Source organism: Felis catus, chromosome D1 (genome assembly GCF_018350175.1).
Source record: "Felis catus isolate Fca126 chromosome D1, F.catus_Fca126_mat1.0, whole genome shotgun sequence".
In the NCBI taxonomy this organism is placed as follows: Eukaryota; Metazoa; Chordata; class Mammalia; order Carnivora; family Felidae; genus Felis; species Felis catus.
Genome location: NC_058377.1, coordinates 99,916,006 through 99,929,017, shown reverse-complemented (window position 1 = coordinate 99,929,017; position 13,012 = coordinate 99,916,006). Strand labels below are relative to the sequence as shown.

At 46.1% G+C, this 13,012-nt stretch overlaps 1 protein-coding gene across 1 annotated transcript in view; it reads right to left on the bottom strand.

The window, feature by feature from the left end:
• PTPRJ (protein tyrosine phosphatase receptor type J) overlaps positions 1 to 7,713 on the bottom strand; it is a 53,472-nt gene extending 45,759 nt beyond the window's left edge. Inside the window, exons 1-4 of the mRNA XM_045039285.1 lie at positions 7,695 to 7,713; positions 5,408 to 5,611; positions 3,407 to 3,658; positions 2,069 to 2,296 (exon numbers count right to left, since the gene is read on the bottom strand). Coding sequence (XP_044895220.1) covers positions 2,069 to 2,296; positions 3,407 to 3,658; positions 5,408 to 5,611; positions 7,695 to 7,713 — 703 coding nt within the window. The remainder of the gene's footprint in view (positions 1 to 2,068; positions 2,297 to 3,406; positions 3,659 to 5,407; positions 5,612 to 7,694) is intronic.
• Between the last annotated feature and the right edge of the window lie 5,299 nt (positions 7,714 to 13,012).

Below are 13,012 nucleotides of genomic sequence, written 5' to 3'. Positions count from 1 at the left end.
GGGAGACACAGAAACTGAAGCAAGCTCCAGGCTCCAAGCTGTCAGCACAGAACCCGATGCAGGACTCGAACTCAGGAACCACAAGATCATGACCTGAGCCGAAGTCAGATGCTTAACCGACTGAGCCACCCAGGTGCCCCTGCAATCACTATTTCGTTCTGTTCAGACAGCTTTAAAAGCAGGGAACCCGAGGCCCACGCTAACCCACAAGACCCCTTTTAGCAAGTCAGGCAAAGGGCTCATCCTCTGGATGGAGCCAGCCCTGGGGTACATTGCTCAGCGAGGGGCCCATTCACCCTCTTGCACAAGCATCTTGTGTGTAGGATGGCCCCACCGCTGTCAAAGGCACCCCTGGAGGGCCCCTTCTTCCTCCTCCTCCTGCCCCACCCTCTAGACACCGAGCCCTCTCACCTGCCAACCTGCTGGGTCACTGAGGGTCCCCAGAAGCCAAGCAGCCTTTCCTATAGCCACATCCTCCCCTCCTCACCCACACACTGGCATCACCAGTAGAACGGGAAAGAAGAAAGGAGGGCATAAGTGGACCCTCCTTCAAGGTGGACACAGGGAAAAGCAATAATTCTTTACATACACAACCTGTCATAGGCGTCCAGCCCCTGCAAGTAACATGGCCCGGCTAGTAACTGCCTCTGACAGAGACACCCAACTCACGAGCATACGATCACAACTCTCTAGGAACAAAGTCGACCCCCTCCAGAATTACCAGGGTCCTCGAGCTGTCACCCGCTCCTCGTACCCCTCTACCTTCGCACCTCGGGGTCCACCACCTGCACTTTCACTCATAATGTTTCCTCGGTGGACATGTCTTCCTCCCTCTCTCCCTTTATCCAAATCCTAGTCTCTCTTCAAAGCAAGTTCAAATCCTGCCTATAGAAGAGGCCTTCCCTTGGGATTTGATGCTAAGATCGTGCTCCAGCCTTCCACTGTTTAGAGCACTCAGGGGGCAGCTGTAGTGGACGGTGGCCACGTGTCACCTGTACGGCACCCAAGAGCACCAAATCCCCCCTGGGGGGAGGAAGTGCTCGTCATCCACGTAGAAGCCGAAGGACCACACTCCCTTCCCCAACGCAGCCATCCAGAAATCACAAATGTGACAGCGTCTCCATCTTGGGACTCAGACTCCTGAGGGTGTTACCAGGTCCCAGCTAGTAACCAGGTGTTACTAGCCTCCCAGAGATTCCTGGATCCTAGTCTTATTTTCTGCCCTGTATCCCCCAGCCCGCACCCCTTCTCCCTCCATTCTATGGGTCTCCGACAGCCTTTGAGAACAGATATATTTTTGGGTCAGGTAACCAGAGTGGGAGTTCGTGTTGCCTCAACCAAGTCCCTGAGGGTGACACTGGTGCAGCATTTATTCCTGAGCCCACGGGGCCTGACCATGGACTTGTCAATGCGTGGATGTCTCTCGACTCCCCATCTATCCTGAACTCCCCTTAGGAAGGAACCATGCATTTCTTTGCCCCCTCGTCAGCACCAATCCGACACACCTCCAAATATTGGTCAGTTTACAGAGCGGAAATACCATTAAATTATAGGTAGGAAGAGCAATGCACATATCAACAAGCTTCCACAGAAAGATCAGCATGCATTGGAGGGGAGGTCAAAAAACAAAACAAAACAAAACAAAAAAACCCCAAAACAAGCAACAGCAACAACAACAAAAAACACCTCATTTTCTTACCTGAAGGGGAAAATACTTAACCAACAAATGACAAGAAGAATAGCTAATTATAAGAGAAAAATATCACACCAGCTTGTCCCACTGCCCTGGGTGCAGAGACACGAAAGGAAGACACGAGGTAGCACCTCGCGTCTGCACGTAGCAGCTGCCCGATACGCGTTAGTGAGCTTTTGAAAGAAAGAAGCGTCTTGGCCACGGAGTTAAGAAGAAACTCACTGGATTTGCTCTGTCGGAAATCTCTTCCAGAAAACTCCCTCTGACAACACAAGTACTTGTGAAGCAAGAGATAACGGAGAGACGAGAATCACAGAAGACCAAAGTGGGTGCTGGCAAACGCGGGCTGAAGACTTTCTACAAAATTCAACATACCCGTCCTGAACGTTATGCACTGGGGCCCTCCTTCTGCGCCACCTGCTGCTTGAGAATAGACAGCGGCACAGTACTGCGTGTCGGGCACCAACCCCGTAATCAGGACTTCCGTGTCTCCGGTCAGAAGATGGTCCGAAGACAGGTCCACACGTTTGAGCTGGTATCCAGACACGGGGGCCGTGTGGTTCCGGGGTTGCTGGGAGAAGCTCTCCGTGGCGTTGGCATCTACTTCCATCACAAAAGTCAAATACATTAACTGCAACGGAAGCACATGCCTGTCCGCCCACAGCACCTTCCCCGTAAGAGGACACGTCAGGCAGCACCCACAGTTACTACACCACAAATTCTTCCCTTCCTCCCCCACAGAGAGACACATCCTCCTAGAAGGACCCTGATTTTCAGCAGCTCTTTCGCTCTCTACTTGTATCCCACGTACCACCCCCCTTCTCTTTCCAACTCGGCTGCTTTCAGCTCTTCCCCTTCTTTCAAGAAAATCGTCTCCCACCCAGCTCCAAAGGTGGTCATCTAGGGACGGCCATTGGACTCAAACCTGGCTCATCTGATCTCACTCCAGGAATTTCTCCCCTGGGCCAGACCCCTTCTGATAGGAGGTGAACTGGGGGACCTGCTGATGGCCATTTCTCCCTGAGCTTTGGGGCAGGAGCCACTCTGAAGTCAAGGCCGATACGGAAGGAGGCAGGCGGAGGAGACGGGAGTCCCCTCATCTCTTGCTTCAGGGCCTTACTGCCCACAGCAGGAAAACAGACATGAGCCAACGAGTTGCTTTTCTAGCCCAGGCTATTTAAAGTCTGGTTTCTGTCAGTTGTGGTCAACAATCCTAACACCCCCGTCGTAGTACTATTCCCTGATGTGTAAATGGGGATTAAGCACTTGTTCTTCTCAATTCACAGGGCTGCCTCTGAAAATGCTTCAACCCTGTAAATGGCTACTCCACCGCCAACGCAGAAGACATCTGCTAGCCTCGCTTGCTAAGTTTCGCTGTTCGCAACAGATGTGACAAGTTCATCCGATGGCCCTACTTGGGTTAATGCATCTAGTATTTGTTGAACTGAAAGTTTAAAGAGCTAAAGGGGCCAGCTCCTTTCCGGGATGCCAGACTCAGAAGGCTCCAGCCCCTGTTACCATTCTGAACCCCAATGATCTGACCTGTAAAATAAGAACATTTCCCTCCTTCCTCATACAGATGTGGGGTAAAACTAACAGTGTGGAGCAAAGCCCTCTAGAAATTCTAAAACTCTATACAACTACAAGAACAATATTTCTTAAAACTATTAAGTTACTGAAAGTCAAAACCACTATGGCACTTTTGGAACTCACCTAAGCCACTATCTGTAACCGAGGACTCTCTCCCTTCCTCGTTTGATTCTGAAAGACACTGGGTGACCTTGTGTCGAACCCCTGGTGTCAGGTGTGATATGTTGACCACCAAGACTTGAGGCAACTCCTTACAACTTTCGACGCCTTCAAAGAGCATCCAGCAGGTGGCAGTGTCACTGCCATTCTTCCAGGTAATAGCAACTTGCGTCACACCCACGAAGGAAACACGAAGATCAGAAACTTGACTCGGCTCTATTTTAAAAAACACACAATGGGCATTGATGGAACAAGGTATTTGCAGTCACCTTTCATTGGGAATGACTGGGGTCACTGATGTTCCAATGTGACTCACTAAAAATACTTTTTTTATATCAGGATCCTGTGCAAGTCCATCATTTCACAGCAGGAAATGATACAGAAAAGAATAAACCTGTAACCAAAGATTTTTAGGATCTCTGCTCTGCTCCACAACAGTTAACTTCAACAGTGATTTGAGAGTCTTCGAAACTGTCTTCAAAATTGTCAAACTGCAGGGGTGCCTAGATGGCTGAGTTGGTTCAGTGTCTCACTTTGGCTCAAGTCATGATCTCACAGTTCACGGGCTCAAGCCCCAGGTCTGGCTCTGTGCTGACAGCTCAGAGCCTGGAGCCTGCTTTAGGGTTATCTCCCTCTCTCTCTCTCTGCCCCTCCCCTGCTCACACTCTGTCCGTGTCTCTCTCTCAAAATTGAATAAAAACATTTTTAAAAATGGGTTTTTTTTTTTATTTTAAAAAAACAACAACTAAGCACTTAGTCCACAACCAATAAATGGTAGCTGATGACGAAGGCCTTGTCCCAGGGGGGCTTTCAGGTGGAGTGAGGGGCTCAGCAACCAGGCTGGGTATTTCCCGCCACCTTCCCACCTCCTCTGGCCTGTGTCATCTCATCCCCATCACCATTGCTAAATTCTGTCTTCTTTTTCCTCCTTCATTCTCTTCCATCTTCTCCCTGCCCTCTCCACCTGTCCCCCTCTCTTTCACGATAGAGCAAACCTCTATCGTAGGGGGGTTTTTTTGCCTCTGAACTTGTGCTCTACGGAGCGACAAGAGTTTTTTGAGGGTACCGATGACACCCCACTCCTATGGGTCCTCTCTCCTCTCTCTCCAGTTCTTTTTCCTTACGGGGCTTCCAGGCAAGATTTTATTTAAAGAAATAGTTTCCTGGCTTGAAAAAATAAAAAAAAAAAGCCTGCTGAAAACCGACGGTTTCATTTGCCTGTTCCATGTACAGAAGGTGCCATGGGCTCCAAGACATCAGGCTTCCAGGGCCTCACCAGCCAAAGAGATCACATCCCCAGATCAGAAAACCAAAAGAAGAGCTCATTTTTAAATGTTTGGTTCTTCCCAGCTTAAAAGAGCTTCTTGTCTCTTTTTTGTACTTTTGATTCTTTTCTGCTTAAAAAAAAAAAGGGAGAGAGCTAAATCTGCAGCTATAACACATGCCTCAGGGTACTGACATCTAAGCTAAATAAAAATCTAAACCTAAGCGAGTGTCACTAGGCTATCATTTCATTTGAAACACATGCTCTTCTATAAAGCACACCAAACTTCCAGGCCCGGCAAATACTCCTGAGAATATAAACAGCATTAACTTCCCTGCCGGGCTTAAGAAAAGCCTACTAATTACAGACACCATCAAGACACATGTCTAATGGGGTCACTGCTCCCAAGTCTTAGCAGAAAAGCAAATACTGGCCAATAATAGCAAAAGATTTTTAAAAGCGGACCTACTTAAAACCTCCCAAAGCACCCAAGACCTGAATACCAAATGATCCGCATTGATCAGGTAATGATTCAGGTATCACCTGAACTCCTGGGCTTGAACCAATATGGCATCTTTTCTCCTCCCCTTCCACCATTAACGAAAACCAATCTCTCCCCCACAGGCAACGTGAATGGAGAAGGCTCTAGGATACAGGGTGAAAAGGAATGTCTCACGATCATTCCTGGGAGCTCGTCTTACCTGTCACATCATTTGCGACCGTGGAATCTGCCCAAGTCTTACTGACTGTTTCTGAAGTGGTGAAGGATGTGTATGAAGCTGTTGGGCTAAAGCCTGTGGTGTTATCCCCAGCTTGACCTTCACCTTCTGTGTGCGTGTACGTAGAAGCAGCTGAGTCCGTGTTTGTCCATGCTGGGGCCACACTGGTTGGACTGATGGACACAGCTTGAACGTCAGACACAAACAAGGATTCTATTATAATATGGTTTCCCAAAAGAGGAAAGAAAAAATTATATTTAAAAAAGAAATATAAGAGTCAGGACTGCTCTGCATCTCTACTTTTCAGAAGTGAATTGCGCAATCACAGAATTTCATTTCCCTCTATTTCTCCTCCTGGATTTTCTTCCCACAAACTAACTGTAGATATATATATATATATATATATATATATATATATATATATATATATACATACATGCATGTGTGTTAGTGAAACAGAAGGCTGCAAAACAGAGACCAAAATGACAGAGATTGGCAATGTTGGCTGTCACTTGAATACAGATTAAATCTATACAGGAGCTGATACAAAAAAAGACGTTAAGATGCTAAATGAGTCTCTCGCCATTCTTAGAAAACACTGTGTGTGGAGAGGTTTTACATGGTGCAGAAGATAACTTTCTTGCCAAACCCTGATACCAGGAGGAAGCTCCGCCATTTGGGGGCACAAAGATGGCAGGAGACAGAATAACACAAGGAGAAAAGAGCTGGTCTTCGAATTCAGAACTAGACATACGGGCCCACTCTGTCCCTGACCTCTGTGACCTAGAATCAGTCCCTTAAAGCCTCCCATTCTGGAGCTCCTCTATTGGCAGCTCTAATAAACTATTTTTAACATAAAGGATTATTTTTATAATATGGTAACCAAAGTCACTGGATTTGGACATTGCAAAAAATCTGAGTTCAGAATCCCATCCTGTTGGTCATTAGCATGTGATTTTACTCAAAGCCCTGGGAGAACATTCTAATCATTTTAGAGCAATGGTTCAGACTTTTTAGTTTGCATTTCATTTTTCTTTCCAATGTTCTAGGCTTCAGCTGTGATCTGGTATCAGTCACATCTGCAGCCACTGAAATCCATCTCAGTCAGACACCAGGAAACTTTTCAGTGATAAACTGTGACTGATTTGAGCAGTCAGATACGGCGGTCACACAAACTAATAAAATGGCACCTCCCACTATATACTTGCTGTACAACAGGTTTTCATTATGATTTTTAAAACGAATCACAGTTCTCTCATCTCCCCTTTGCCCCCTTTTCTCCATGCACATAAGTTTTCTTCTTTGGCACCGATGATTCAAGGCTACACAAGGTACCTACCAGTTTATTTACCAAACTGATTAACAAGCAAGAAAAAGCAACTGCGGGGCTCTTCTCATTGTTTGTACAGACTCTGCAGAATCACTGTTATTAACTGAGATTGCCTTTATTACAAGGTTTCAGCAACATCTGTCCCCTTGGCGTGGCACTGGAAGAACATTCTAATTATTTTATCTCTATGGTTCACAAACTTTGGGATCTTACCAATCAGGAAAAAAAAAGTCCCCAAATTTTGAGGACAGGCAAGAGCTACCAATTTTTATTTATGCTAAAAGGTACATTTTTTTAACTACCAAATACGGTTATATTTATTTCTTATAGAAACAAATAATGACCAAAAAAAATAGTAAGGACATAATCCCAGAATATATGGTGCTTTCAACTAAATATGTTTAGCATCACTTAAATCTTACTATCATAGTCTTAGTTTTCTCATTCTACTCTAGACTAGGGAGAACTTCAATGGGCCAACACTAGTTAGCAACTGGAACTCAGCCCTCCACACGGAAGCAAAATATATAGGAGGTTACGTCTGGTTTTCCAAAGGTTACATACACCCTGTATATCACTTTTAAAAATCATGGAGCAATGTATCAGCCCCAAAAAATATGTATAGGAAAACAGCACATAAAATAAATATAAATCATACTGCATTGTGACAACAAAGTCTTTAAAAAATCACTCACAGATGTAGGCTAGGGAAAGTAAAAATCACAGAAAATAGAAAATTTTTGTCAAAGTTGCGCAAATGATTGAATTCTTTCTTTCTCGTGCTGTTTCCACACTCACCCCACTTCTAAAATAAAACTGGAAACCAAGAGTTTGAACAAATTTGCATTTTCTGTGATTTTCACATTGCTGTTAATGATGCTGTGTCCAGCAGGGGGCGATAACGAACAACACAAGAGAAGACAGGGAAGTGCTACTTACCGTCACCTGCGCACACCATCTGTAACAGAAAAAAAAACGGAAGTCAGTGCATTCATTCAGCCACGGAAAATGCAAATCAGGAATAAAGCAGTTGAGAATTTAATGATAGGGATGGGGTGTTAACGACTACATTAAAAAAGGCCTACTGGCAGAACTAGGGTGTGGGGACACTGAATAAGGGAACTCAGTGAAACCAGAGGTCAGTTACAAACAATGGATTAACTCAGTTATATGGAGGCTGAGCCATCCAGCACTCTTCCCCACACATACATCCAATACTGGGGCAGCTCCCAGGTCATCCCTCTCCCCTGCCACTGCATCATGAATTGATGCACAGGGACATAGACGCACAATCAAGATTCTCTAGGGAAGCAAAAAGGAAAGCAGGACCATAACACCCCTTCCCCACAGCCATTTTCAGGTCGCACGTACAGAATGTAAAGCCAGGTGCACAACCGAAGAAATCTACTGGGTTTGGGATTTTCCTTGTGCAAAAATCCACCTTCTTCCTTCTGTCGGTAGGTGGCGTAATTTTTTTTTTTTTTTTTTTTTTTTTTTTTTAATTACATGGCATGCAGCTTTGGGAAGCATGAATGTTTGAAACAGAGGAACCTTCAAGATTATTCAGTTGAGTGTCTCAATCTGCCACCTTTAGATCCCCGGAGGATCCTCAAAGATACGCATCGTGATCCATAAATTATTTCCCCATACTTTAAAAACCTAAAATAATTTGAAGTTGTACATCTATTGTTTAGTAAGCACACTTTTTTGGTTAACAGGATTTTTAAAAGTATGGCCCTTGTAAAGAGGAAAATAATCAAAAGGGATTCTAGTGGAAAAAATGTCCTCCAATTTCCCATCACACTTAAATAAAACCCCAAGTCTTAACCACAGTCTACATATCCCCCATGATCTCATCACGCCCTTCTCATTGTTCCTGAGGCTGGTTCTCTCTTACAGCCTTTACACATTGATTCCTTTCTCCAAAAATACTCTGCCCCAGACCTTCCTGTGTCATGGCCTAAAATGCCACCTCATCAGGCAGTCCTTCTCCAACCAACCAGCGGAAATTAGCACCTCTCACTCTCCATCACAACACTAGTATGTTTCCTCCTTGGCAATTTACCTCAATTATCTTCAGCCTCCTCCAACGAAAATGTATGCTCCATGAGAACAGAAACCTCGTCTGTGCCCATGCCTAGAATGGTGCATACAGTAGGCACTCAGTAAATGACACTAAAGGAAAGAATGAGCCTCTTGTTTTGGAAAGGAAGTAATCCCCTAAGGCCTACAGGTGGAAAAACACTTGCCCAAGGTCCTACAGCAAGGCCAAGGCGGGACACGGCCAGGAGCCTAAGCACTCAACCCAACCCAAAGGAAATATCCTTCGGGCTTACCAAATGGAGAAAGCAAAGACAACATTCACTTTCATCTCACAGGTTAGGCAGATGGAAAAAAAGATCTGCTCGCCACCCTATCTTCCAGGGGCCCAGGCACCAATCCCCAAAGGAAGTGGAGTCTTCCTCCTCATTCTTCACACCCCACGAAATTCAGGGCCCACACCTGTTGCTTCTCCTTTCCTACCCACCCACCGCCCCCCCCCATGCTTTCCATTTCCACCCCCACCCTACCCCCTCAAGCCCCTCTTCGTCTCAGGCCTACACTCTTTCAGCTCATCTTCCTGCCTCCAGCCCCTGCCGACCATCCATGCCAGGCATCAATCCACTAGTCCCTGGATGGACCACAGGAGAGAGAAAGACGAGGAGCAGGTTGCTAAGCAAGTCAGCACAGGCAGCAAGCTTTTTCTTTTCTTTTTTTTTCTTTTTTTCCACCCAGCAGTTGGAAAACATAAACTACCTGACCTCAAGACTCTAAAATGGCCTGTCCCAGCCCTCTGCAGTGTTATTATCTCTTCATATCTTCATATATGCCTCTACGTGTTGTATCCTGAACTGGGATTCATGCAGTCAACCATCCACCCAAACAGCGCCTACAAACATTGACGATCGGGGCCTGGTCTCTAACTGCTTTTAGGAAAGCAAGGGGAATAAGACATGTCTGTAAATAAGTCCTTCAAGGTAGAGTAGAAAGTACTGACAGGTCATTGACTAAGCAATTCTCAAGCGCCTGCAGGTGCCAAGTGCAGTGTAAAGCCCCAGAGCTAAGACAGACAGACAGACAGACAGCCTCTGTGCCCTGCAGGGCTCACGGCTGAGAGAGACCCTTGAATCAAATGACAGGACAGACGGAAGGTGCCCCTAAGGTAGGTACCATTCGCAGAAGGAAGTCAGAGGAGGGCGTACACAGAAGGCAAAGAGTGTCTGTGCCTTTCGATCTGTGTCCTATACAGACCTAGACTCAGTAAACGTTGACTGGCTGATGATCATTGCATGGGACAAACAGCTCTGAGTTCTAGAGGTGAAAGGGCAAGGGTCACCATCAATACGCACAGAGCCTGACTTGTCAGGCACTGTTCAAGTGCTTTCAGACATTAACTCACTCAATCCTCTCAATAACCCTAAATGTAGGAGCAGGTCCCTCGTGGGCCAGTGAGCTGCAGCGTCTGGATTTGAACCCAGGCAGTCTGACTCACGGTCCATGTCCTTAACCACCGGCCACCCTGCCTCCCGATGTAAAGCAACTGGTGAGAAATATACCAGGACTTAGGGAAGGTTTAAATATCAATTTCAAAAGCTATCAATGTCAAAACCTTTCTTCCTTCTACCCTCCAAAAACTCCAACAAGCGAAGTGAAGAGTGTTCTTGACAAATCGGGGTACAGTTTTTCCCGGCAGCCCCCCTCAATGTGCTGCACAAACACACCAGCCGTGTCTCTTCGCGGCTCAGCGTTAAACGATCACACGGCTTCCATCTTCCCTGGCCTCACTCCCCCTTCTTTCCTTCATCTTGACCTCACTGGGCCTGACTTCCTAAATAAAGCGTCAACACTTCAATCCTTTCCTCAGGACCCAGGGGACCTAAAAAGCCCAGACTAAAACATGAGACAAAGGGACACAAGAGAAGTCCATTAGGGGGCTTCCAAGGGAAAAGCTTGCTCACTAAGAAGAAGGAATTACATGGAAGAAAACGCCATCCTAGTTTGCCGCACTTCATCGGATCTGCCCGTGATGCCTGGAGCTGCTACAGCCTCGGTGTGACAAGGAGGGGAGAAATCGCCTACCTGCTGAGGATGGCTGATGAGGAGAAAGGGGCAAACACGGGGATCCTCGTGCTACTAAATCAACCCATCGTACACTTGTCCTACCGCAAGCCTTCTTGCCTAGGGAGATGCAACCCCCCTTTCATTTGGGGTTGTCTAATATTTAAAACCAAAAGAACACTGGTTGGCACAATAACAACAAAGGTAGCTAGTTTTCGCGTGAACCCTCATTTTTACAGATGAAGAAATTGAAAGGCCAGTGATCTGTCGTCCAGCGTCACAGAGCTGGTCAGGGAGAAGTAAAACCAGGATGTAAGCCCCGCTCTGCCGGACCCCCTAAGGAGAAAAAGACCCTTGCAAACAACCCCCACAAGACACCTGGCATGGGAGAAACTTTGTGATTAGTTTTTAAAAGAATACAATCCAGGCACCTGGGTGGCTCAGTCAGTTAAGCATCTGATTCTTGACCTTGGCTCAGGTCGTGATCTCACCATTGTGAGATTGGGCTCCACACTGAACATGGAGCCTGTTTAAGATTCTCTCTCTCCCTCTACCTCTCTCTCCTGCTCATATGTTCGCTCGCTCTCTCTAAAATAAAATAAAATAAAATAAAATAAAATAAAATAAAATAAAATAAAATAATACAATCAACAGAAAACTCATCCTTCTAAAATTAGCTCCAAGCCTACTTGTACCAGGAGGTGAAACAGGTTCACACACCAACCATGAAAATTAACTGCAGAAAAGAGGAAGCTGGGGACAACTTCCCAGCAGTGCCAGCTAAACACAATGAGAGTAACCTCTGCTCCTTCCCTTTCTAAGAGGATCTAGAAGAACTCTAGTGATTACTAATCAAGAAGGCATCCACAGAAATCATCCTGTATTCAAATGCCCTTCCACAACTGCTCCCTAACCCAGCGACCCTAAATCCTGATAGAAAAAGAAGGAAGCTTTCCATTTTACTGACTCCCCAAAACAACCCTATAAAATAGAAATTATACTCCCCACTTTACAGAAGGGGACACAAGGGCTCAGAGTACACAACCCGAGGTCACACAACTAAGTTTCCCGGCGGGTGTCACTTGCCCCAGGCACAGGAAGGAGAGATGAAAACAGGTGCTTGAGGCTGGAGATAAAACTCTCTTCTCCTCCCTACCTCCCCCAGGGGCAGAAACTGAGCTAGATTTAGCGTGCACGGCCAAGCCTGGTGCCAGCGGCACCTCAGACTCCAATGTTTGTCCCCTTCTCATCCGAGGCTCCCAGGCGTCTCCCTCCTAGCTTCAGCAGACCCATCCATAAGAGGGTTACGAGTGAGCCTGCCCTGTGGCTAGGACTCAGGGGATGCCAGAAGTCACAGCCCCTGAACCCAAGCCGAATGAGGGAGTAGAGCTTCCAAAAAAAGGAGTGGGTGTCACAGCAGCACTATTCACAATAGCCAAGGTGGAGGACAACCTAATGTCCATTGACAGATGAATGGATAAGCCACATGCTGTACAGCCATACAAGGGAATACCATTCAGCCATAAAAAGGAGTGAAATTCTGGTACATGCTACAACGTGGATAAACCTCAGAAACATTATGCTACATGAAACTGAAGCCAGACATAGAGGCCCATATGTTGATTTCACGTACAGGAAATGTCCAGAAAAGGGAAATCCATAGAAACAGGCTGTGAGAAGACCAGTAGTCTCCAGGGGCTAGCAAGAGGGAAAATGAAGCATGACTGCTAACGGGTACAGGGTCACCTTTCGGGTAATAAAAATGTTTGGAACTACATAAAGGTGGTGGTTGCACAACACGCTGAATGTACTAAGTGCCCCTGAACTATACTCTTCTAAATGGTTAATTTTATGTTACGTGAATTTCATCTCAATTTTTTTTTAAGATAGTAGGAAGGTAACTTTGTATGATCAAGTTCAGCCACTAGAAGGAAGAAGGGAAAGAAAGCTTCCTGAAGGAAGAGGCGGGAGGTGGGGGAGAAGAGGACGGTAATAAATAGGGAGGTTTTGCAAAGAAGATTTGGAAAATTAGAAAAGGGAGAAAAGGAGGCACCTGGGTGGCTCAGTCAGTTGAGCATCTGATTCTTGATTTCTGCTCAGGTCATGATCTCAGGGTTGTAGGACTGAGCCCCAAGTCGGGGTTCCCACTAAGTGTGGAG